Raw genomic sequence first — 27,031 nt, 5'->3', positions numbered from 1 at the left:
TTGTGTCACATCTTAATTATTCAATGTTTAATAACCTAAAGCTTTGGTTCAATCGTTTATTTGACCATAACTTTGTGTTAATTTCTACCTGCTTACATTGCATCAACTTTTGTAATTAGTTTGATGATTTGAGTTGTATATTGATGAATTTGATATTGTTTAGTCCACTGATGTGTATTGTAATTTGCTGTTATTGTGAAATATGAGAAATTAAATTTCAGTGCCAAAGAATTTGGCATTCATTCAAATTTATGAAATTCTTCCGTCGAGATGTTTTCATTGCAACTGATTGACAAACTGCAATACATCAAGGTAAATAAGCACTGAATTGATCAGTGTTTTAGTAGTAGCCATGATAAAAGAAATCATGGGCATACATACTCGAGCATGATTCAAACCTACAACCTCCTGATCTCCGGACAGGAGATGACGCCTGTCCATGTCCCAGTCCCATGATTTCTTTTTTTTTATATCTTGGCTACTACTAAAACACTAATCAATTCAGTGCTTATTAAAGTTGATGTAGGGCAATTTGTCAATCAACTTGACATTAGATCGTTCTGGAGTTTCAATGAAACCTATAGCTACATGATAAAGACAGCCATTTTGCATATATGTGACCGTGCATCACAAAACAAACAAAAAGTCGCACGCACTGGTTTTGTGTGAGGACTGAAAATAGGTGAAAAAGGTCAATTTGGTCAGTCTCGACTTTTCTATATATTCTGAAAGAGCAATTCTTCTTTTACATAATGCTAAAATTTGGTATCATAAAATGAACAGGAAAGTGTGTTTTTTAAGCAGTTTATCTTGAGCACTTTTATTAGAATAGTGTGATTAGGTGTGTCTATGGAGTTCCCCTTTCATTTCTTAAAAAACCCTATACACACTCTTCACTTTCAACTCTAATAACTTTAGAAAGGATGATGGTACTGCTTTGAAAGTTAGCATTTATCATGGACAGAATGTGTTCATAGAACATGCTCAATTTCAGCTTAATCTGATAATACCCTCATTGTGATTAAACTGGTGGTTTTCATCCTGTGTTTTGTCCCATGTATTACACAGGAAGCACGGCTTGGTGAAGATTAAACGGTTGAATATCGACCCTGCACTTCAGAGCCTCTTTTCTCAGTTCACACTTTTCTGCAGTGTGTGTTTTCTTTCCAATATTTAGATAGGTTTAGGAGAGTCCATTTGATTTGAGTTACAGCGTGTATACATCATTTTAAAGCTTGAAGTGTGCTCTTTCAGAATATGCTCTTAACTAAAAATGGATGTCTGGCGACTTTTTGTTTGTTTTGTGGTGCAGGGTCACATATAGAACACTAGGTCTGTGTTTATTTCAAGGCAGTACTCTGTACTGAGCAAGAGACTCACACTGAATGATGTCGAACTTGAGGTTGCAGGTAGCGTCGTTTCCGGCTGCATCGATGGCATTGTAGTGCAGCTGTGTGTACCCATACTCGTATGCTTTGGAGTCCAACCAGCGGTAGCGTGTGTAATATTGAACGTGCCTCATGCTGGAACGAGGAAGATTTGTGATGTGGGGTTTTTACTCTTGGATATGGACTGCAGTTATATGGTTATTCTTAAAGGCATAATTTATCATGAAACAAAAACCCAGCTTTCGTGCTTCAAAATAGTTCTAAAATGTGAGTTAGGGATAGAAACAACCAGTGTAAAAAAAGTTAGTCAGTATAATCAATGTTAAGTATTGTGAAATAAACAAAATGTGAACAATAGTTATGATAAAACTGTCTCTACACCCAGCTGTTTACATTCATGGTTTAATGAGCAAAATAATGATATCTCCTTATATTTATGGTTTTACTGCAAAATGTTTATATTATGGTAGGATGTTTTGTGATACAACTGACCTACACATATGCATCACATATGATAACCTGAACATTTTCTAAATCACTGCTCCCAAGGTTGAACAGTACCTTTAAGGCCTTTAGCAGCTCATACTTTGGTAAAATGTTATAACTTTGTTTTTGTTTTATTTTGTTGGAAGAAAAATGAGAATGAAACAAATGAATTGAATTCGAACATGTCTGCATTATCTGCTATAGAACCAGCAAACGTGCAGAAATTTAAGATCACTAACAATTAAACGTAAAAATCACTGGGAAGCAAAAAAAAATAATGTGCTGCTTTACTTTTGCGCTTGTTCAAATGCCAGGCAAAATGCACAAAAATGTTCTACTTTTACAGTACACAATCCAATTGTAATTATTGTACATGCAAAGATCACACCCAACGTAGAATGTGCTGCACAAAACAGGCACTGCCGACAAGACCTACTGTGCAACGGCAACATTATCTTCAAATGTAGGCACCGTGTAGCTCACGACATATGGAAGAGATTCAGCTTGTACAATTTGAAGTTCTGTAGGACAGTTGATGGCAACAGGAGCCTCTGCGTCTATATGAGAGAAGAGACAGGTATGTTTGTTTGTTTGTCTGTTTAAATGTTTGATTGTTTGTTCTGTTGTTCTATGAAATCCTGTCTACAGTCTGATATTTTCATCGTAACATTACATCGCCCTTGATTATGACTTTAGATGAGCTTGAACTATGACCCTACAATAACTTGGATTAAACAAACAAGCAAATTGTTGGAAGAAATACAATGTGTAATTATGCTGGGTACTACCCAATTTCATCACAACATTATGCTATCAAACTTGTTGAACAATACAGAGAAAACTTGCATCATGGCATTTTAGACCACTTACTGTATAAGCTGTTATTTTCGCGAGGGTTTAGTTTTCGCGAATTTTGCGAATCACAGTTGTATCGCGAATTTAACAACACACGAAAATGACTCCATGTGCTGTGCTAATAGAGCATTAACGTAAGCGTTGGTCTTGATTCGCGAAAAGAACATCTCGCAAAAATGTCTATGACCTTGTCATTCGCAAAAATATCTGTACATGAAAATAACAGCGTATACAGTATATAGGCCTACTTTCACGTAGACAAACATATTTGAGGAGAGAAAAAACTTGAATAATTACAAATTGCTCTTATACGCAATAACACAGCCAAACTGTAACATGTCGTAAATCAACTTGAGCGATGATGCAAATTCACCTATATTACAATTGAGAACTGACTTGCTTTCACAATTTGAGTTACCTTGCTGAAAATGTGCTCAATAAGAGACATACTTAGCTAATGTTGATAATCTCTGCCCTTGACATTAAATTCATCTTTGTAGTTTCATGCAAAAATAGTTTGTGTATTTTGATCCCCTTTACCGCATGTTTGTCCTTTGGATATTCCTAGAAGTAAATGTAAGTCTAAAAGAAGTTATACAGAAAATCACCACTACAACATTTCTTAAAGTTGAAAACCTGAAAACTGTTGAATTCCAAGACATTCTTAGACTCTCAAATTCAGACAGGAACGAGTTAAATAAATAATAATAGTCTGTGAAGCGCATTGAGATACTTAACAAGTGTGAAATGCTCTGTATAAAAACCAAATATCATCATTGTTATTGTACATGTAAACATTTTTATATGTCAACAACGAGAAATTTCTCATTTTTTCAGCAAATTACATTTACTCTGCAACTTTGCAAACCTTAACAATTGTGACTTCATCAGTGTTTACACATTTATTGCTTAAACATGAATTTCTGCTTAATTGATCATTGTTGAACATGTAGTCTTCTTTTGCAAGTTTTGACATACAGAGTTAGCAGAGACAGTTAATCCATCCCTAAAGCAAGGGGATGAAACTTACCACAGCTGGTTACATGGAACATTTTTTATTTGTTTTATTTTGTGACAATATAAAGCACCTGCTCACACCTGGCAAATCAAGTTTACGTCAGATCTCTTCATATGTGCCAATTATGTATCATTTTCATGATGAATTCAATTTTTTACACCGTCTGACATACTTTTGTAAGTTTCTACGTAAGTAATTAATCTTCCAGTGCTAGTGGGAACCAGGAGGGAATATCATCAAGCGTTTTGGTAGATATTTTTGTATGACGAACTGAAATCCTTGCATCTGATGAGCGGAGAGAAATTTCTCCGAAAAGAAAAATATCTGACAAAACATTAATTGATGAAATGCTCCCAGGTATATGTTTGCAGTAAGTACAAACTCTAAGGGCAATCAAAACGCACGACAACAGACCATCTCTGATATACCTACCGACCACAGAGACCCGAAAGCGGCATCGTGTTACAAGCCCCTGAGCATCCGTAGCTGTGTACGTCAATACCTCCGAAGAGGGTGCCATCTCCATTGGAAGTTGTACATCAGGACCTGTCAGGTCTACAATGCCTACAGGGAGCAAGAAACAAACAAACAAACAAAACTTACGTTTGGATTGTTTCAAATCTTGATTTTGTTTCCTTATGGCTGTTTTTTTTCTTAAATTTTTCTATAGCCCTTTCAGCCATGGTATTATTTCTTTGAATCTCTCAATTTTCCCCATGTTTCTTCAACTGCTAACTGTTCAACTCCTTCAACACTCTATACACAATACTTGCAAGTTTCCTCATCTGGGCAGAAAGGCACACACACACAAAAACACACACATCAGGGGCCCATTTCATAAAAGATGTTAGGACGGCAAATCTTGCTGGAATGACAACTTCCAATACCAACAGCCAATCAGGAAGCTGGATTCCTGTCTTTACTATGACAATTGCCATTCCAGCAAGAGTTGCTATCATATCAACTTTTTATGAAATGGGGCCCTGGATACAGGGACAGAGGAATGGTTATCAATTGACTGAATACTGACAGACAGGCCCACAGGAGTTGGATCTGTTTAACTGCTTGTGGATATGTTTTGGTGTCTGAAAGTTGTAATTTTTTTTACAGAGGATGAGAGCATTTGTGTATATTGTTTTTGTTTTTGTTTTGTTTTGTTTTGTTTTGTTTTGTTTTGTTTTGTTTTTTTGGGGGGTTGCAAAATCATTGAAGGAGGGTGCAACCTCTACCCCTCCATCCCCTTTGGTTCTGTATCCCAATGCATGTTTTTCCTGTAAAACTTGAGGTCAAGTGATGGAAAGAAACGGAGACGGGAGTCACCACCTACCACTGTTGTCAATGGCAACGGGCTGCCTCCAGGAGACGCTCATGCTCCCCATCCCGCGCGGTAGCGTCATTCTCATGCTGCTTGGGCAGTAGGTGAAAGTGGGTGGCATTATATCTGGAAGAAAACAAAGAGAAGAAGAAAAACCCCAACATGCACATAAGATGGCTGAGTTCATTGTGTTCATATCTGCCATATAAACCAAAAAACAAAACAAAAAACAAAACAAAACAAAACACAAGTTTCACAAAATATGATAGAAGTATATCTCAATCATTGGTTGGTGTAGACTTAACAGCCCCAAAATAAAAACACTTTTAAACATTACTCTGTGGGTGGACTTTCATCTCTCAGCACCTTTATCTTGTTGAGGGAAGAATATTCCATGAATGTATGACAACTATGGTATTTAAACTGAGACCAAAAAACAAAACAAAACAACACAAAAACCCTTATCCAGTTATGAACACAATGTGTGGAAACAAAAGAAGAAACAAAATACTTCACATTTTCAGCAATCACATCTAACATACTGCCAGATAATGCATTATATATACAACCATCAGCAAACCTAGTCCCATTTTTGGTCAAGCGATTCACCCAGTTGTAACTGACTCACTATCTTGAACCAATTTTCAAGCTAACAACCCAAAAAAAATAGAAAGCAAAAGAAAAGAAAAATTATCCAAAATTCGAGACATTCCAAATATTTGATGTGCCTGAGCCCAAAGTTTCCCACAGTTTCTCACAGGCCCACCCGTCCCATGTTTGTGTTAAAAGATGCACCAGATTGCATGCACCATTTGATGCATGGGGAGGACACCCCTTCTTCAACACCCCCACCAACCTCCCTTCTTGGAGTATTTCACCCAAAACTCAAGGCTGGCAGCCTTGTCTATCTAACATATCTTACCTACGCACAGAGCATCACTAATGTCGTCGGTCCACGTCCCATTCTCCGTGCAAGAAGTATACCTCTTGCCCCCGCGAGGCAACAAGTTGAAGCCTGGTTCGCAGTAAACTGTGCACCGGCTGAGACCACTGGGTCTGGGGCCTGTTGCACATGAGGCTGGGCTGACTGCCGCATTTGGCGGTAGCTCCAGCAGTGGACAGGAAATCGCTGAACAAGTACGATCAGAGAGAGAACAGCGGCCAACTTATCTTTATTAGATCCAATTTGAATTGGGAGTGAGGAATGTATACTCTTTTCCAAGATGGTAAGAGAAAGAAAATGACAAATCAAAACACATTTTTTTTTCTTTTCCTGTTTGTAGGCATGTAATGGTGGTCTTGCACAAACTTACTACAAATCAATTCCACACGTACTTCCCCTACAGATACAATGATTATTACACATCTCTGGTTTATATCTCCAACTTTTTTCTGTCTTACAAAGTTGTTCTAAAGCGACAGCATTTTGCAATAATGTACAATATGAACGTGCAGTTTCACTCTTACAATGGTGTTGGAAGAAAATGTCAAAAAAGGAACCTCAATGTCATTGCTTCTATAAACTCAGACCCTTCTGCCCTAGCTCTAATGCAATCATTTGATTTTTCCTGTTTTGGATTTATTGTGCCTTAAAAAGCCAAAAATTGATTTCCCAATTATGTCGTTGATTTTTCAAGATGTCTCTTCGCATTACAAGTCAGAAGTTTTTCACCTATACACATTAATTTTCCTCTGTTCCTGATGGCAATAAGTAAAGTATTCTTTCTAATCATGCTTAAAAAATGGAAAATTTTGAATTTCCTTCATATTTTCACTCTTGTGACAACATGAATTGCTGTAGCTTTCTCATCCAGTAACAACTTTCGAAAAATTGTAAAAACTGTAACAAACTTTAAGCAGATCTTCGAATTTCCCTTACAATTCACTGATGCGCTCTTCTGACATTTCTTCACTCCCGAGTCAACATATATGCATTATCATTGGGGTACTGAAAATTCCCCTTTACTGGCACTTTTAACCCATCAAGGACGGGCTGATTTTGCTACAACATACATTTCCCATAGACACTTGCCCGAGTACACTCGAGACTTGTCCTCAACGGGGGCTAACACTGTGAGACTCACATTCACAGGTGGGCCTGGCACCTTCCCAGGAGCCACTTTCAAGACAGAGCTGCTGGTCAGAGCCCACCAGCCTGTGGCCCCTAGAACATCCGAAGGTCACCAACGATCCATGCAGGCTGCCGCACGTCGACCTCACAACGAGCAAAGGGTCAATCCCTGCGAGTCTCTCGCAAGTGGGTGCTGCAAAGAAGCATGGGAATTTATAAGTGGGAGAAGAGTAGTGAATACCTTTGGCCAGCTCAAATTCTAAAAACCAATTTGAACGGGTTGACAATTGCACAGCGTGAATTCAAGAAGCTGCGAATATGATTTTGAGAAAAGATTTTGTGAAAAATTTAAAAGTATCTTGAAAAGGGTATATATTATCATCTGTCTTTATGCTAAGCTACTAGAATTAAGTTGATACAACCTCATCAAATACTCTGTATCATGCAACACAATGTTTAAAATGTGAAATTTTGGCCTTTGAATTGACTTACTATTCTTGTCGTCGAGCTACTAAATTTATCACTTCTTAATGTGGTGATACTATTAAGGTAGGAGGAGCATACAGTTAAGTGCACATAAAAGTAGACAATTAGTTAAACTTGTGTATCACCTTTATGGAAGAGGCAATCACAAGGGGTTTTTAGAACTTGAAGAATGACAGTTTATTCTCCTTAGTACGCTCTGAAGTGAAACATTAACTCATCAACCCCGAAACTTACCAATGACTGAGACGCCGATGGTACATCCAGCAGTGTTTCCGGCCTCGTCCACAGCCTCCAGAGGTATTTGATGGCGGCCCCGCGGTAGAATCTGTGAGAAAACACTCCCGTTCACACCGCGGAGCGTCACATTTCCACTGTTGTCCGTTGGGATGGGGAGCTGAATAGTCACATTGGCCGAAATGGAGCAGGGAGGTGTTTGGAATGTGTAGGGGTCTGATGGGCAGTCAAGGGTGGGTGGGGCAATATCTGCGTCAGAGGCGGAAGAAACAAGAATTTGACTCACATCACATTGAATGTGTACTTTATCTTACTGACATGTTTTTATGGTCACTCTGATTCTTTATATCATCCTGCTGGAACCAAATAACAGATATAATTATTAAAACTACCAAAAAATCTTTTTGTGAATCCTTTTGGCATGTCTACAACCACTCACCTCCTTCAAAACTATCAAGGAAAGCATGTAGATATGCCAAGGCTGTATACAAAAGTTTAATCAAACATTCAGTGACTTCCACTAAGTCTGCCTCTGATCACTTTAATTACTCTCACCACCAAACAGAACAAAAAAAAACAGGAGAAAGAAAACAAGTGTAATGAAGCAAAATTTGCATACTAGAAGAAAAAAAGTTGGAATCAAGATGGTCTGATGCTTCATCTTAACAGCACAGATTGCCTGACTGCCCCACCTACCTTCGCAGCTCAAAGATTCAATTCCACGTGGGTACCACTGTCCATCCGACATACACCTGAAGACGAGCTCTGATCGGAGAGTGGCATAGCCTTCTAAGCACTCTATTCGGCACCTGCTAAAAGGAGCAGCTTCCCCTGCTAGACAGTCTGGTCCCCCACGCACTAGTCGACTGAAAGGCGGCAGAACGAGAGCTGGGCACCTTTGCACTTAAACAGACAGACAAACAAACAAACGACAAGACACTTGAGGACCTGTGATTTCGATTTTGATTGGATCATTCTTCCTCAATTCAATTCAAGTCAATTCATTTCATTTGTTTCATTCTTTTTTTTCAGCACAACATAACACTGAATAAATCAGGAATTATAACATAGGCATGTATTCAACAAAACTTTACATGATAGATAATGGTTAACAAATAAAAGTATACATGCATACTGGCAAAATACAAAGTTATGTTTGGAGAAAAAAAAAAGAATAGAGAGGTCCACTGAAAAGCATGCTAGTATACTGTGTGCCACTCAAAGGATTCTTATGAAAATATTTGTTTTCAAAGACGGGACGGAACAAGACAGGACAGAACAAGACAGGAGAAACACAACAACATGACATGACTTGACAGAAGGGTATACCATTGAAAGGAACAAGGCACAACAGAATCATGGAAAGAAAGAAAGGAAAAGTCCGCATGCTGAACATCCGGATCGGAGGAGGGAATTGAGGTGCTTCAGACAGCTGGTGGCTGATGCCAGCAGCTGAGCTAGGTTTATACAAATAAGATGATGTATATACATTATACAATGATGAATTCAATGATTGACGATGAACCCTTAGGTTGTAGAGACCAGCTAGCTGATGAATAATAACAATCTCAGTAGGAATTTAATGAAACGAATTTTAGTAAACTTGCGCTCAAAAGAAAACAAAGATGGAGAATTTTCTTTTAAATATCAGTCTCAAAACCTTGCATTCCTCAATATCATAGACACTGAATCTGATGACCCACTCACTGTAGAAATTACTCTCTGTTTGACTCGGTGGCAGATGTGGGGCTCAACCCTTAGTTGCTCTCAGCCTTCTAGCGCTGACTTTCGACAGTGTACATTGTACATTATATTCCACATACTAAGAATCTTGCTATAGGATTGGTCAAGAGCTGATTGTGTGATAAAGCGTAGTTTTGCCCATCATATCACCTGAGAAGAAAAGTTCATTACACTCTATGATGATAGTCATTTTGTTTCGCTGATCTCTTTAGTCCACAGAGTCCCAACGCGTGATATAACTAAATAAAAGTGCGTTGCATTGTGGTCTATCATTTGACCTGGGTCAAGTGATAGACCACAATGCAACACACTTTTATTCCTGTGTAAAGAGCGGGGCGCGGAGCATATTCGTTGTTTTGTCATACGTCTAAAGTAAACTACGTAGCCTAAGCCCTAAGGATACCTAAAGACAGCTAAAACGGTTACAGATGTGGAATAAAATGGGAATATCTAGGACCCCAGGTGTGGAATATAGAGCAAATAATTAACTTTTAGTTTCAGGCAATGAGACAAACTATCACTTCCTTGGCGGTCTGAATGTGTACGCTATCTTTCCTCAGCTGCGATTCAGAAAGATAGCTACATCCAGATCGCCTCGGAAGTGATAGTTTGTCTCATCACCTTCACCAACGTTGATTATTTGCTTACTATGGGTTTTATTTTTTTGTCCCAATTAGTACTCAAAGCATATATAGAAAGGGTGAAGATACCCTGGGATATTGTGGTCACATATAAAGCAAATGCGCGATTGTCAAATGAGGGTTCCGATTAGCAAACAAGTTTATTTTGAAACAGCAATTTATGTAGTGTACTGGGTTACAACTGCACAGACGTGTTAATGTATAAATAGCTGAATATAGGAGGGAAAAAAAGACATTGTTTAGGTCTAAACAATGTTTAAATTGTAAATTTTTACTGACTTTATTTATTACTTCACTTGCCTATCTTACCACAATCAACATTCTTCAATAAGATGTGTCTTCTGTTTGAAAGTGCGTGGCACAAAACTCAATTTCAATAGCTTGAAGATTGCATGCTCACACTAATGTAGACCTACGGGTGTGTTGTACCTGTAGCAGAGGATCGAAACCTCTTACCAAACACTTGGCATATCTGCACATAATGTATATATACATTATGATCTTGTAGTGCTAATTTGTACCATGTCAGATGGCTTTCACAACACAATTACTATAAAAAGGAAATATATACATGTAGCCCCATGGCAGGAAAAAAGCATGTGTCTCTTCAATCACTGAGTTCCGTCAAGACATTGGCACAATGTAGCTGCACATTACCTTGACTTCAAGTTTTCAAACATGTACTCTCTGGAATTGAGCCCTCTGATAATCTTACCTCTCACATTTTCATCACCTTTGACATTTTGACCTGTGATATTTTCACCTCTGGCATTTGTCCCTCTGACACTACCTTTTGACATTTGAACCTTACCCGAGACTAGCCCCTCTGATATTTGTATGGTAGGTGTCCAACACATCGACGCTGTACAATGAAACCGACACCCCTCTATTTATAGCATTGCATGTAAAGAACAAACATACGTGCATGAAACTATGCACAGTGGTTTTCAGTTATTTACTGGGGATTTGAAAACGTCTAAATATTACTAAAAACCCCAATAATAAACAAGATCAACAGCAAAACAATGGCATCGTGGATTATAAATACATGTTGGAAAAGCATTAGGCCCTATTTGCACTTCACACGTATTGGTAATAGAGGGTAGGGGTGTTGGTTTCAAAGTGCAGTGCAACTGAGTGCGTCAAAATAACACCTCATGCTTTCGACACAGATATCTTAGGGCGTGTAGGTCCTACCCCAAATCGCGTTTTTAATGCGCGCTTGCGAATTCAGAGTATTTTCTTAACACGTGAGTAAAATTTCAGGCAAACTGTGAGATATTTTTAAGTTTCTATAGACAGAAAAACATTAGGGTGTCGATGTATTAGACACCCACCCATACTTCTGACACTGCTTTGCACACTGGAAAAGGTTTCCTACGATCATCGAGACCACGCCATCATTTCCTCACTCACCTTGGCACATTTCCTCTGCGCTCCCGCTCCACGTCCCGTTTGGTTGGCAGATTCGCGAGAAGAACATTCGGCCTCGCATGAAGCCGCTCGGGTTGCACATGTAGCTGCATCTAGTCCCCACCAGACCCCGAACATCGTCCTCGGCGGAGCAGCGGTGAAACAGCACGCTTGAGGGATCGGGCCGCGGCAGGGGAGGACACGTTATCGCTACACGCACAGCGCAAGGTAGAGGAAAAAATATAACATGAAAAAAAGACATTAAATTCATTTCATATTATTTCATACTTCTCATTTATGAATATTACATAAGAAATGATAGTACAAGTTCTTTTACCTTGTCAACAATGTGCAAAAACGAAGAATATACATGGTAATAACACAGCAATTGTAATGATAACTGGTCGAAATGGAAATGGGATTGAAACAAGAGACCCGCGGGTCTAGCGCTCACCTGAGTATCGCAAGTTCACCTTTCACGCAGTCACTTATCTAAATTATTCACAGCTCTACCAAAATTTGACCAGGCATTCTCAAGTGGAAGATGAAAATGTACAATAAGGGCCCAATTTTTTTAAGATTCCTTAATTTGGGGGGATTGGGGCCCCCTGGGGCCCTCTAGGTGGGGCATGGTGCCCAGTTTGATAAATTGAGATCCTGACCCCTAGGGATGCTACCTGCCAAGTTTGACAAAAATCCATCATGAGGTTTTCAGGAAGAAGATGAAAATGTACAATTCAGGCCCCCATTTGGACCCTTCCAACCAACCCCCCCCCCCCCTACCCCCAAGAGGGGCACCCCTGGATCTCCTATGAACAAACTTGAAACTACAGTCATTAATGTACTCACTCATAGTATTATCTCAGCTCTATGACTTCTGATTCTAGAGAAGATTTTTAAAGATTCCTTCATTTTGGGGGTTTGGGCCCCCTGGGGGCCCCCTGGGCGGGGCATGGTGCCCATTTTAACAAATTGAGATCCTAACCCCCTAGGGATGCTACCTGCCAAGTTTGGTGAAAATGGGTCATGGGGTTCTCAAGAAGAAGATAAAAATGTACAATTTAGGCCCCATTAGGACCCCTCCTCACCCCCCCCCCCCCCCCTCCCCTGGGTCCCAAGGGGGGCACCCCTGATTCTGCCATGAACAAACTTGAAACTACAGTCATCAATGTACTAACTCATAGTATTAACCTAGCTCTATCACTTCTGGTTCTAGAGAAGAAGATTTTTGCGGATTCCTTAATTTTGGGGGGTTTGGGCCCCCTGGGGGCCCCCTGGGTGGGTCATGGTGCCCATTTTAACAAATTGAGATCCTAACCCCCTAGGGATGCTACCTGCCAAGTTTGGTGAAAATGGGTCATGGGGTTCTCAAGAAGAAGATGAAAATGTACAATTTAGGCCCCATTAGAACCCTTCCCCACCCCCCTCCCCTGGGTCCCAAGGGGGGCACCCCTGATTCTGCCATGAACAAACTTGAAACTACAGTCATCAATGTACTAACTCATAGTATTAACTTAGCTCTATCACTTCTGGTTCTAGAGAAGAAGATTTTTACAGATTCCTTAATTTTGGGGGGTTTGGGCCCCCCTGGGGGCCCCCTGGGTGGGGCATGGTGCCCATTTTAACAAATTGAGTTCCTAACCCCCTAGGGATGCTACCTGCCAAGTTTGATGAAAATCGGTTTTGGGGTTTTCAAGAAGAAGATGAAAATGTAAAAAGTTTACGCACGACGCACGACGGACGACGGACGACGGACGACGGACGACGGACGACGCACGACGCACGACGCACGACGCACGACGCACGACGGACGCCGGACGAAGGGCGATCGCAATAGCTCACTTGAGCCTTTGGCTCAGGTGAGCTAAAAAGAGAAATATGACAGGACCTGCATGAAAACAAGCTTGTTTGGCTGTAAACCCCAAGTAATCAGTGTTTGTGAAAAAGAAACAGAGAACGGATAGAAGATTAGACCAGTTGATTAATGGTACCCAATAAGAGAGGCATGGTTTGCCTATGTGATTTAAAAAAAAAGAAAAATAAAGAAAGATAAATCTGTAAGAACACAAAAATGAACTAACATAAAGTCAGGAACATTTTGTATACAAATTCATTCATTTACAGTCTAACACATCACTTTCTATGAGGGTTACTTTTAGAGAGCATTACATCTTCCTATCTTTCTATCTGCAGCTCTCTTCCTATTGGAGAGTTTGCACTCTGCATCCACAACTTTTACAATAAGGTTAATCCCTAGTTTCTCACAACAATGCAGGGTAAAGACTTATTCTTATTTTTGTATTCCACCAGATTAAAATTTGTTATATGTATACAATATACACAGTTTCAAATGATAATTTCAACAGCTACAAAGTTTATCACAGTATGAAAGTTTCTCTGCCGGATTGCCAGAGTCCTAGGGTTAGGAATTAGATTGAGGGTTTGGGCTATTATTTCTTCTATAATTTTTATCAATAAAAACTACCACGTCACATTTCTTTCAACGCCATTGAATGTGTCACCCTCTTTAACAATGTTAGCTTAGAGCATCAGGAAAAACAACACAAAACCAAAAACAAACAAAAAATTTCATGGGGAAGGTGGTACAAACCATACTGGAATTACATAACGTATCTACACCGTATATTTAGCGAATCTAATGATTTTTTTTCTTCAAATCACGACTTCCAGCAATTTAGTGAGTGCTTAAATTTGCAGTATTGGAGTACAGTAGTGACCAGGAAAATGTATGTGTGCATGTCGCACTCATGTTGCGATGAGAGTGAATATTTTTGGGTGTTTTCAAATTTGTGACATAGCATTTGACTTGCAAAACTTGTGTAAATAAGAACCTCAAAAATAAACGAGGTATACAGTTCATGATCTCTGACCTTGGCAAACGGGGACGTTGCCTAACCAAGACCATGTGCCTCTGCTGCTTTCACCATCCCACACACACTTTTTTGTGCTGGAGCCAGACAGGTTGTAGCCAAAGCGACATGCCAGGCTGCAGTTGGAACCCTGAATGTTGGAGCACTCGTCCACGTAGAGGGCGTTGCTTGGCAGCAGTTGCTCGGGGCAACGGATCACTTAGGTAACAGAAGCATATACAGGAAAGCATAAATTGATACATGCTTTTCAAACATTTCCTCTCTGTAATTACCGATGGCTGGCTGGATTATTTGTCAATTGATACAACAAAGTTTTATGTATCTAGTTTTCAGAAAACTTAAAGCAATTCAACTGCAGCTTGAAGTTGACTAGGGAGTCTCTTTTTTTCCCCAATAAAATCACTTACAAGTGGTCTTGAAAATTGGCCTTCTCTGCTCACAGTAAAATTTCCCAAATCCTTTTTCCTCATTACACCAAAGACATTACTGTTTGACTTTATACCCAGTATGTATTCCTAATTCATTAGCAGGTTGAAACCTCAAATTTTTTGTGGTGTCTTTTTCTCTTTCCATCCCAAGAGTTTCCATTGAGTCAGTGGCATCATGTTTTTACCTCTAACTGTCACATAGAATCTGCACGTCGCGGTATTGCCGGCAGAGTCGGAAGCGGTGACGACTATGGCGTGCAAGCCCTCCGAAAATATATCGCCGGGCTGCCGCGAGGCCGTCAAGTTCCAAATGGTGCTGTGACGGTCAACGGCTCGTGGCATTTCCCAGGTGATGACAGCTTCGTTCGAAAGAGGCGGGGCAGTCACTGTGGAGTCCTCTGGACAGGTCCCATCAAAGTGAGGCGCGGTCGCATCTATGAAAAACAGGCCGTCACAGACAAGTATGGTTAGGGTGCTGGTGGGGAATAATGTATACGCCATATTTTGCGAGTCTAAATTTTTCGCAAATCGGGAATACCTGATAATTTCGCAAGTGGTTAAATTTGCGATTGTGGTGTTCTGTTCTGAACCGAGAAATGTACATGCGTTCATCACATCCACACCAGGATCAGAGTAAATATTTTCGCGGGTCTTTAATTTCGCGAATAGCACCTGACTCCCGAAATTCACGAAGATAAAAACCTCGCAAAATATTGAGTGTATACAGTAAAGTGTAACTAGAGCTCTCTCCCTGAGAGGGAGTGTCAAAACCTATTGAAAAAGAAACAGAATGCTCAAATTCTCCTAATCTACAGTTTTTCTCTTTTTCTTCATTTCAAGACACACTTAGGAATTTCACGCACATGCAGATGTGTGTTATTTTGTGTACACTGCCACTTTACTTGCCATTTGAAAAAAAAAAACAACACAACTCAACAACATTCTTCACAAATAACAAAACTGTGTGGTAATTCATAACATATGTAATGTACTTATGTCATGCTTGTGCAATGAAAATTATTAAGATTGTAGAGATTAGCTTTAGTGTGTACTATCATGTATGTGTACACATGTAATGTTATACCATATTGCTAAAAAATGAATTGTAAATGATGTCATACAGAGAATAAATCAAATAAAATAAAATAAAATCAAACTTGCATCCTCCTCTAATCAAAACAGAAAGATAACTACATACACACAAATACACACACCCAATCACATCAACAAAATACACAAAAAGAAGATGACAGAAGACTAGTCACCAGAGCTTCACAGATTAGGGCCCCGTTGCTAGAAACTTTGCGTTTAAACGCAACTTGCAACTGATTGTCACTGGCCAATCAAAATCATTGTTGCATGCATGTCTTCTTAATAGGGCAGACCCTGAGCCAATCAGAATGGTTGTTTCAAAATTAGCAATTATTTGCAATTGATTGCAACTTTCTTGCAACGGGGCCCTGCACTATGCTCAACTCAGGATCCAAATACTAATACGGTACTACCATAACTATGCTAAGGTAGATAGTAACTTTTTCAAAAGTGAATGATAGTCATTGTACTATGCTCAACTCAGGATCCAAATACTGATACTACCATAACTAAGGTAGATAGTAACTTTTTCAAAAGTGAATGATAGTTATTGCACTATGCTCAACTCAGGATCCAAATACTGATACTACCATATCTAAGGTAGATAGTAACTTTTTCGAAAGTGAATGACAGTCATTGCACTATGCTCAACTCAGGATCCAAATACTAGTACAGTACTCTCCGCATAATCGGGTAGGCTCTAGCAGAGCGTTTCTTACCCAATTAAGCGGAATACCCGATTAACAGAAGAACACGTCTCATTCACATTGACACACACAATGCTTACGTACATAATGCATTGAACACCGCACCAAACACCTACACTGAATGCTTAACATGCGTGCTTGCACGGCACATTATACTTATACCCTACATTTGCTCAGTCACGAGCAAAAATTTACACTCTTTTTATGGACGAATATGTTTTCAGAAAACCTTGTCGTTTGAATATGGACTCTTCGCTAACAAGCAGGCTTTTTCGAAATGAACACTTCTCTCAAGTAGAATGTTGGGTTACTTTTCGAGAAGTGACTGGGGAAAAGCAAAATTATGGAGCTGGTGCATGACCTGATTTTCGTTGCAAACTTCTCGTATTGTGAAATGTTGCAGAGCAAGTTTAGTGTGTTCAACTCCTGATTGACTATGCAACTGCGAGTGCCAGCTACATGTGTAATATTCGTTTACATGTGGCAAGTCGGTATACTGGTACATGTGTTGTCATGATTAGTCACTCGCAAAATGATCCGTCTTCTTTGCAAATTAAGCAGAGAATGCGATTAGCAATGGAAATTTTGACATTCATGGTTTCTAAAAGTATTATATCTGCGATAAAATGTGGGTAGAAATTAGATTAGACGAAAATTATTTACCCGTTTATGCGGAGAGCCAACCCGATTATCAGGTAATTTTAATGTGCATCGGAACTGATTTTGACATTTCTACCCAATTAAACGGAGTACCCGTTTAAGCGATACCCGATTACGCGGAGAGTACTGTACTACCATATCAAAGGTAGATAGTAACTTTTTCCAAAGTGAATGATACTCATTGCACTATGCTCAACTCAGGATCCAAATACTAGTACTACCATATCTAAGGTAGAAAGTAACTTCTTCCAAAGTAAATGATAGTCATTGCACTATGCTCAGCTCACGATCCGAGTTCTAGTGCTACCATATCTAAGGTACAAAGCAACTTTTTCCATAGTGATTTTCAAAGCGAACGAAAGTCATCAAACGAATATTTGATGTTTTATTTTGTTTTTTTCTATCCTGTGACAAACCATCCAACAAAAGTTTTACATGGTCCAGAAGTAGACATGGACAAGTTGTTTAAACATAAACATGAACGAAAGATTACATGCAGAGAGATGGAATTCAAAACTGTCACTACGCAAGACAGAATGCAATGATTTTGCAGAAAAGGGCCCAGAGGATTCTAGACCACGAGTCTCTGTTGCTCAGATTCTTTAATCACAGTCAAACTTGTCTAAAGCGGCTGCCTAAGGGAGGTGAAAAGTAACGTATCTACACCCAAGTAAATCCAAGTACAGTTGAACCTCTCTTATCCGGCCTCCCTTTATCCGGATCTCTCTATTATACGGACGCAATCTCGCTGTGATTTTTTTTTAAAATAATAATTACGGGAGGAAAGGGAGATTCCCAACTCCTTGAGAACTCCTACACAAACGCACATGAATTACATATACTTGATACATTTCTTAATAATTATTTAGGTAAATCATCCCAAGAATTTATAAAAGAAAATGATTTCATTCTTGCAAACACGAACCTCTATTTTGGGGTCTGTTACTGAGTGTAACAATGAAAAGGTTGCAGTATACACATTACTACATGTGGTACTACAATGGGCTACATCAGTACATGTGTATGTATATGTACATGTATAAAGCATTGAGTCTCCCGTATCTGGCCGAATCCCTTATCCGGATGAGCCCCGGTCCCGACTTGTCCGGATACGAGAGGTTCAACTGTACTGTAAAAGTGGATATTTGCGCGCAACTCATTTTTCGCACTTAGCCAGGCAAGAAGAGTTTTGCGTGTTTTTAATTCCGTGGAATCAAGACAACTACTGAAACATATGGGAAGCAAAAATGCGTGTGCTTTTATTTTCGCGCTAGTTTCGGGTTGCTCGAAATGAGCGTAACCTTCAACACCTTGAAAATTTTCACTGTTACAGTTAGTAAGTAAATAGACAGGTGGCCACCGAGGCAGGTTTGGCTGTACTTCACACCGGCATGCATCCTCCCCTTGAGCCACACCCATCTCACCTTCACAGAAGTGCTGGTCGTCAAGGTTACTCCACTGGCCCGTCTCCAGGCACTCGTGCCGGGACCGCCCCTGCAACTGGAAGCCCTCCCGGCACGACAGGGTGCAGACGTTGTGGGTGGTCCCACCAACTGTCTGGCAGGACGCTGGCTCGATGACACCGTGTTCGAATGGTTGGATTGGGTCACACACTTGCACTGAAAGAAAGACATCACAAGAGGGTGCATTTATTCTGATGCTGTATCTCCCATACCTTCCTGATATGACAGTTTGCCAAAATGAATCACAGTCCAGATATTATACAATAATGCATACCATACTGAATTATATCATGTCATATTGCATGATAATCAAATTATAAGAATACATATTTCCTATAACATATTATATCATATAATATTATATTATGTAATTTATCTATTTTTTCTATATTCTATTTATTCTAGATTGTATCTAAACATATTATTACATTTTTGCTTTATAGAAAACACTTATAAACACTTCAACAAGTGTTATACATTATATTACATTCTATTACATCATATAATATATTACATTCTGTATTTTATCTATTTTATCTCTATTCTATTTATTTTCGATTGTATTAAAAGTTATCACATTCTTACTTGATAAAAAACACTTATATACACTTCATCAAGTGTAAATTGCCACTCAAAAGTCATAGTGTTCATTAGTCATCAGCTCCCTACAGTGTTCAAAATTAAGACAAATTTAGAGAATGAAATAAATATATTGGGAAAAACAAATTCAAATGTGGTGTGTGGTGAGTTAAAGTGTGTCTTGCATTGTTCAAATCATCTCGGTATCATTTTGCTCTGCAATTTAGTTTCGTTCCTCACAAACCAATGTAAAAATTGTGTGAAAGTTATTGCTTCCTTTTGTGAGTAGAGGGTTGTACTGCATGAAACTGCACCACAAAAGCATCAAATTTTGACCCGACAATGAATCATAAAACTCAAAGCCTAGAGCTGATTCCACTCTATGATTCATGACTGCCAGTAAACACTGTCATCAATTCAATTTAAAAATTAAATTCAAAATTCAATATCACCAAAGTGACTTGTCATACAGACAGATATTATCTGGGCATATACAGACAGACATTATCAGGGCATTAAGAGGTAGCGAGCGACGCTGGACAATTGATGTCAATGATGCATTACCATGGCAATAGTATGGTGTTCCCGACCAGGTGCCGTTTTCTTGACATACTCTGAGGGCGGAACCGTTGACGTGGTAGTAGCCGGGAGCACACATGTACGTGCACTCCACCCCGGCCAAATAAGGGGCTTCACATCCAGACATGTACACCTTTTCGGCATCCCTTTCTGGACCTTCGCACGTAATGGCTACAGGCAGGAGAAACAGAATTAATTCAAATGCATTTCGGTTGTTTGCTTGTTTTTCTGGTTTACTCAGACATATTTGACAGAGATCATGATGACTACAGAAAAATCAATAGTCCGTACAGGTCATATTGTGCAATGCTGACATTTTCAAAACAAATAACAGCTACATGTATATACTATTATGACATCATTTCATACTTAATGTGCCTTTGGCTCAGACGTATTAATACTACTAGACGTACTACTTCAGATTGAATAACCAAACTAGAAATGTCGCTATGGCGACTGATGCCTCCGCCATAATGCATGATTCTCCCAATAAGCGTATAGTACAATGTCTTCACAATGTGTGATCCATGACAGTTTCACATAACTGGCAAAATATTGAAATGGCAGGTTTGTCAGAAATGTCTTGAACTGGGTTTGCTATATTTTTCTAGGAGTGTAGGTACACATATTTGGGGAATTGAGAATTTTTACTTGCATTCTGACGGACCTTTTTGTAAGTTTATGCAATGAGTAATTTCCAAGGTATGAAGAAAGAGTGTAATGACGGTACAAAACATTTTTTTTTTCCTTTGGGGGGTGGGGAGGCATTGAAACCTAGCCTTGACCCTTAACCTTTGACCTTTGACCTTCTGGCTGGAAATTTCCCAGAGAATCTCCATCAGGTAATGCATGTATTAAGTTTTGAAAGTAATAATGCAAACATTGCATATATACTAGTATATGAGGGAAATAGTAAAATTTTGAGTTGACCTTGACCTTTGACCCCCTGACTATTGACTCATGACCCCTAAATTCCCTAGATAATCCCTGCCCGTCAGTACATGCGTATGTACCAAGTTCCACAAATATACATTGAACCATTTGCGAGAAAAGTGATATTGCAACATTTTCACCTAACCTTAGACCTTTGACCTTTTGACCTTTGACCTTATGACGTGAAACCCTCTCTGGAGAATCTCTACGCAGTAGTACATGTCCACACCAAGTTTCAAGAAAATACCTTTGGGCATTGCATAGATATGGGGGAAATTGTAACATTTATAGCATTTGACCTTGACCTTTTGACCTTTGACCTCTTGCCAATGTCACTAAGTCTACTCAACTTATTGTCACATCATACATCATCCTTGGACCAAGTTTGGTGAAAGCTGCTTCATCCAGTTTTGAGTTATCACATAAACAGATGAATTTTAGGATTTGACCTTGATCTTTGACCTTTGACCTCTGTCCGATTTCACTGAAAAACTAATCAAGTAATTGTCCTATCATACATTATCCTCCAACAAAGTTTGGTGAAATTTGCTTGATCCAGTCTTGAGTTATCGCGTAAACAGATACAATTTCATGATTTGACCTTGACCTTTGACCTTTGACCTTCAGCCGATTTCACCCAAAATCTAATCAAATAATTGCCCCATCATACTTCATACTTGGACCAAGTTTGGTAAAATTCCAGTCAATATTACTCAAGTTATCGCATAAACGAAAGCGGACGGACGTACGGACGTACGTACGGACGTACGTACGGACGGACGGACAACCCGAAAACATAATGCCTCCGGCACCACTTCGTGGCGGAGGCATAAAAAATAAATTGTACAGTCTCATTAAATACTCCTGTCTCTTCAAATTCAGTGTGGGAGAATGTGTTGTCAAATCTAACTGCTCCATCAATCTGGAGTTATAGCACACACATGTAATCTGTTGTCCTCATAATGTGCAAATTGAAATGAAATGAAATAACTAATTACTTCCTTGATTAGAATTAATAGTTTTCAATGATGTGCACATTAAGTTTCCTATATTTTACTCAGCACATTTGATCTTTCAAATAGAGTATTCTGCTAAAATGTGCTACAGCGTGTTATTCTACGTTTTGCAGTTCAGAAAGTGTAACTTTTTACACTGCATTTTGATTTGCTGCTCCAATTCAAAGCTCATACATTCATTGTTGCTGGCAAATTGAAAGAGAGACTAACTGTAGTAGGGGGAGGTCTTTCCTCCTGTCAAAGTATTTAGCCTTGGTCACTGATGATCACTCTTTGTCAAAGCATCTGACTTCTTAAGTCTTAGTAATTAATCGCAACTTTTCGGTCGTGTGACTTTAAAGGAGAACAGTCAGTTCCTACTTCATCTATAATAATAACGTACATTTATAATGCGCCGTATCTATCATTACTGATACTCTCGGCACATGAGAGCCTCCCTGTAGTGACCATGCCTTATTGGTCAACTCTTTTTCTCTGTCCTAGTTTGCTGACCTTCACACACTGCCTTGTCCCCTTGCCACCTCAACTGACCCTCCACCCCGCGGTCGCACGTCCGGGAACTGGAGCCGGTGAGGCGGTAGCCAGGGTTGCAAGCAAAGGTGCACACAGAGCCGTAATAAAAGCTGCAGTTGTTGACCAACTGTCCATTCAGAGGGATGCTCAAGTAATCACAGTACTCCACTAGAAGACGACGTAGCAAAGGAGAAATATATGCAGGTAATATCGAGATGTGTATAATCATACGCATGACAGATTATATGTAATTGTAGTTTATTATCACTTTATTTAAGATTATTGAGTAACAGGAAAAATATTGAAAGATGCATTCTGCAAAGACACAAAGGCAAATGAAACTTCACAGGGATGGAAATTGAGCAAATTTTCACTCTAGGCATAGGAGGTTGTTATTAGAGTTATGAACAAATTTTGCTTTCACAAATACCTTGTGAAGATGTGCTTTTTTAAAGAAAGCAAATTTTGTCACAATAACTTGACAAAGCTCCATGAATGAAAACTTCTCAGATTTCTCTCTAGCACAGTCTGATTAAATTCTCTTGTCTCTTCAAACTCATTGGAATTAAGCTTTGTGTATAAAATCATACTTGGGTCACTCTACATTGGCAATGTGTGATGGAGGTCCACTTGAAAACCTGTTTCAGCCAGGCACCTGCGATGGTTTGCAAAAGGCTAGCTGTTCAATGACACTATTTCAAAAGTAATGCCCATTGATTAAGAAATTGCATGTTTCATACCTGCCTTCATCCCTCTGGCTTGCATGACTATTATGAAACAGGAATAATGCAAGCCATGTTCTTTGGGAGAAATTGTTTTGCTGTAGCCCTGATGGATAAACACTATGAAGACCATGGGAGGTCAACTCTGCCTTTCGTTTGATCAGAAGTGTGATTAGAATAGGATGAAGATAGGCATCATTTTGACCTTTCTTGATTTATAAGGCTCACAAATGATTTCACCAGTTCAGGAATATGCCACAACAATGAACTTCATTATAAATATTTCCCCTTTGACTTCATGGCTATTTATGTTGTGAATTTAGATTTTTCCTTCATTCATCAAGTTTTTGTTTTAAGCATGCGTTACATTACACATCAGCCCTTCTCTTCCCCTGTTCTTTCAAAGGAGGGGACTGTGGACAATACCATTTGATATACGCTGTCTGCATTTTCTTTTTTCATCAGAAGAAAAAAAAATATCCTGGTCAGTTGATTAACTGATTCACATACTGTTAAAGGTTTGGATGACTGAAATAGCAAGTGACAAAAAGTAAATTAGGCTGAATTTACATGATTTTGCATACTGAGAAACATGGTTTGACAGAGGAGCATTTACGTGAGTTTCTGCTGAGCATGTTTCTGGCTACGCTCTTTTGGACTATGCCACCAGGCTTCTCATTATGTGTATAGCTTGACCTTTGGCAATTTGGTTAAACAGGTTGCACGCAACTGTAACATTATCTAAACCATGTTCAGGATTACATGTACAGGACTTTCATAACCTTGTTTCTCATGAAATGCGGTTCTGAATGACAACACTTCGGGTTCAAAACCATGTTTCAAATACGTTTTAAGAACAGCTACCATTTATTGCAAAATATAAATCTCAAAACATGGTTTCATAATATTGTTTCTAGCTAGAAAAGTTGGCTGTAAATGAGCACGCTTAGACTGCAACAACCCACCGGTAACAATCACCACGAATTGACAGATTGCGGTGTTGTTGGACGCATCACGGGCGATGATTAGTATGTTGTGTTCTCCCTCCCCGAGGAGATACGGGGCCTCGTGGGAGGCGGAGTACATGATCGCTTCTCTGGTGTTGTCCGTGGCCGTTGGTGAGGGCAAGTCCAGAAATGCCGTCAAGTTCCCTCTGTCCGCGGTGACATTGACGCTTGAAGGGCAGGTGTCGCCAAAGGAGGGCGGGATTGGGTCTGGCAAAATTGGAGTTGCAAAGGTAGCAATATTTGCATTTTTTTCAGCTTGGGCAGTTTATAGGATTGGAAATGTTGTGTAGATAACATTGCAAAATCATACAAAATCTTATGATTTGTGCGCTGAAGGTATTATGACAATTAGTTTATCTGAATCCTATTTTGTCAGCATTTCTTTCTTTTAAAAAAAATGAGACCAGACAAGTACATAATATTTTCTGCATTGCACAGTGGGCTACTGTTTGTTTATGTGCGCAGATATGGACGGAAATCAATCCAATCAGTCTAATAGTGTCACCCATCTCACGAATGCAACCTGTGATAAAACGATCAGTCTTTAGGTGACCCGACTTAATAGTGGATTGCCTAATTCCATGAGGTTATTATTGACTGTATTCCTTTGAATTTGACACACAATTAGTATAACTTCCTTCACTATTCCTTGCATTACGGTGGTACTGAACGGACAAAAGTGAGGCGAACAATTCAACCCGGGGATTCCTTACCCACGCAGCGAGAGTCAACATCCTCATCACTCCAACGGCCGTCCTGCTGACAGCTCTTCATGGTGACACCCCCAGCCTGATAACCATTTCGACACAATAGCATGCAAGTGGATTGGTAGCTTCCCCCGACCGTTGTGCAGTTTTCGGGCTGGAACATTCCATTTGGTGGGGTCTCTAGGGGTGCGCATGTCACAGCTGTTGGAGGGAGCAATTAAAGATACAGTCAGACAAATCCATGCATATGCCCAGCATCAATCACTCATTCAAATGGGGTTCATTTATTTTTTTTTTAAGTGAAGAGGAGCTCACTTCTTAAAAACACAACACATTCTTGAAGAATTAAATGCATAATATTTACAATTTTTCTTTTCAATTCAAGTGATTTCTTGAAATAAGTAGGGCCTATATACATTTCTTGTACATCACACTAGGCATATTGATGAAAGATGTGACTAATACAGGAAATGAGACTATCAATACAAGTTTAGAATCTTGAATTAACCAGTTATTGCTTCATGGAAGCATCTTGGATGAATCTCTCTGACACGTAAGTACTTAGCGTGTAAGACACATGTTCATGTCACATGTTAAACACATTGATACCACTTCTTTATGTGTGAAATAGTCATATCACAAAGTACTGAAATAAAGAAGAATTCTGAAGAAAAAAATCTTGGCCACATAGTACCATAATTCTAAAAAATAAAATATATTTCAGAGAAATTAAATGTATTATCTATTGCAGTGAAGTATTCTATGAAAGTAAGGTGTGAAATTGATATTGAAGCATCACATCAGCTTTTGTCTTGATAACTGCAACTGAATTGTGGTTGGGCTTTAGATGAATACAAGAAATGAATATGTAACCTAAAAAAAAACAACAATTACAGCAATTTAGGGAAACTAAATAGATCTTTTATTGCAGTGAAGCATTCTAGGGAAGCATAGTATGATATCAATTGTGGCATCACATCAAATTTTGTCTTGGTTACTGCGACTGAACTGTGGCTGAGCTTTAGATGAATGTAAGCAGGACGTGAACTTTAACCTCTGCAGTAGAGCTGTGGACCAGACCAGGTTCCGTCCTTCTCACAGGTGAGCTCCTTGTGACCGCTGCTCCACGTGAAACCCTCCTCACAATCGTGGACGCAGGTGGAGTTTTGGATCGGGGGAACCGGGCACGACACGACGTACGCATTGTCAGTGATGTTGAGTTCTGGACACTCCACCACTGTAAAAAGAAAAAGGAAAAAGTAAAAACACATACAATTGCTATGGTGTGATGTGGTTTCGAAATTTTGATTGTTCAAGTTACAGCTGGGTGTGTATTGTTATGATGGATGAATATGCAAATCCTACGCATCTCTAATTGTTTGGGATTATTATGCAGTTCTTGTGTATCAATTAACAAGAGACCCGCGGGTCTAGCGCTCACCTGAGTATCGCAAGTTCACCTTTCACGCAGTCACTAATCTAAATTATTCACAGCTCTACCAAAATTTGACGAGGCATTCTCAAGTGGAAGATTAAAATGTACAATAAGGGCCCAATTTTTTCAAGATTCCTTAATTTGGGGGAATTGGGGCCCCCTGGGGCCCTCTGGGTGGGGCATGGTGCCCAGTTTGATAAATTGAGATCCTGACCACCTAGGGATGCTACCTGCCAAGTTTGACAAAAATCCATCATGAGGTTTTCAGGAAGAAGATGAAAATGTACAATTCAGGCCTCCATTTGGACCCTTCCAACCACCCCCCCCCCCCCACCCCCAAGAGGGGCACCCCTGGATCTCCTATGAACAAACTTGAAACTACAGTCATTACTGTACTCACTCATAGTATTATCTCAGCTCTATAACTTCTGATTCTAGAGAAGATTTTTAAAGATTCCTTCATTTGGGGGGTTTGGGCCCCCTGGGGGCCCCCTGGGCGGGGCATGGTGCCCATTTTAACAAATTGAGATCCTAACCCCCTAGGGATGCTACCTGCCAAGTTTGGTGAAAATGGGTCATGGGGTTCTCAAGAAGAAGATAAAAATGTACAATTTAGGCCCCATTAGGACCCCTCCTCACCCCCACCCCC

At 39.6% G+C, this 27,031-nt stretch overlaps 1 protein-coding gene across 1 annotated transcript in view; it reads right to left on the bottom strand.

Moving 5' to 3' along the window:
* Positions 1-27,031, bottom strand: part of LOC139709827 (uncharacterized) — a 106,665-nt gene that overhangs the window by 12,176 nt on the left and 67,458 nt on the right. Inside the window, exons 19-36 of the mRNA XM_071621787.1 lie at positions 26,002-26,184; positions 24,954-25,148; positions 24,199-24,447; positions 22,491-22,679; positions 20,035-20,220; positions 18,853-19,047; positions 15,155-15,403; positions 14,542-14,739; positions 11,654-11,860; positions 8,550-8,756; positions 7,854-8,102; positions 7,147-7,326; positions 5,985-6,191; positions 5,075-5,188; positions 3,959-4,311; positions 3,148-3,151; positions 2,311-2,431; positions 1,381-1,523 (exon numbers count right to left, since the gene is read on the bottom strand). Coding sequence (XP_071477888.1) covers positions 1,381-1,523; positions 2,311-2,431; positions 3,148-3,151; positions 3,959-4,311; positions 5,075-5,188; positions 5,985-6,191; positions 7,147-7,326; positions 7,854-8,102; positions 8,550-8,756; positions 11,654-11,860; positions 14,542-14,739; positions 15,155-15,403; positions 18,853-19,047; positions 20,035-20,220; positions 22,491-22,679; positions 24,199-24,447; positions 24,954-25,148; positions 26,002-26,184 — 3,429 coding nt within the window. The remainder of the gene's footprint in view (positions 1-1,380; positions 1,524-2,310; positions 2,432-3,147; positions 3,152-3,958; positions 4,312-5,074; positions 5,189-5,984; positions 6,192-7,146; positions 7,327-7,853; positions 8,103-8,549; positions 8,757-11,653; positions 11,861-14,541; positions 14,740-15,154; positions 15,404-18,852; positions 19,048-20,034; positions 20,221-22,490; positions 22,680-24,198; positions 24,448-24,953; positions 25,149-26,001; positions 26,185-27,031) is intronic.

The sequence above is a fragment of the Diadema antillarum genome, unplaced genomic scaffold, assembly GCF_040938485.1.
Source record: "Diadema antillarum isolate AM-2024a unplaced genomic scaffold, OU_Dant_1.0 seq00001473_RagTag, whole genome shotgun sequence".
NCBI lineage: Eukaryota > Metazoa > Echinodermata > Echinoidea > Diadematoida > Diadematidae > Diadema > Diadema antillarum.
This window is presented reverse-complemented; position numbering and strand designations above follow the sequence as displayed.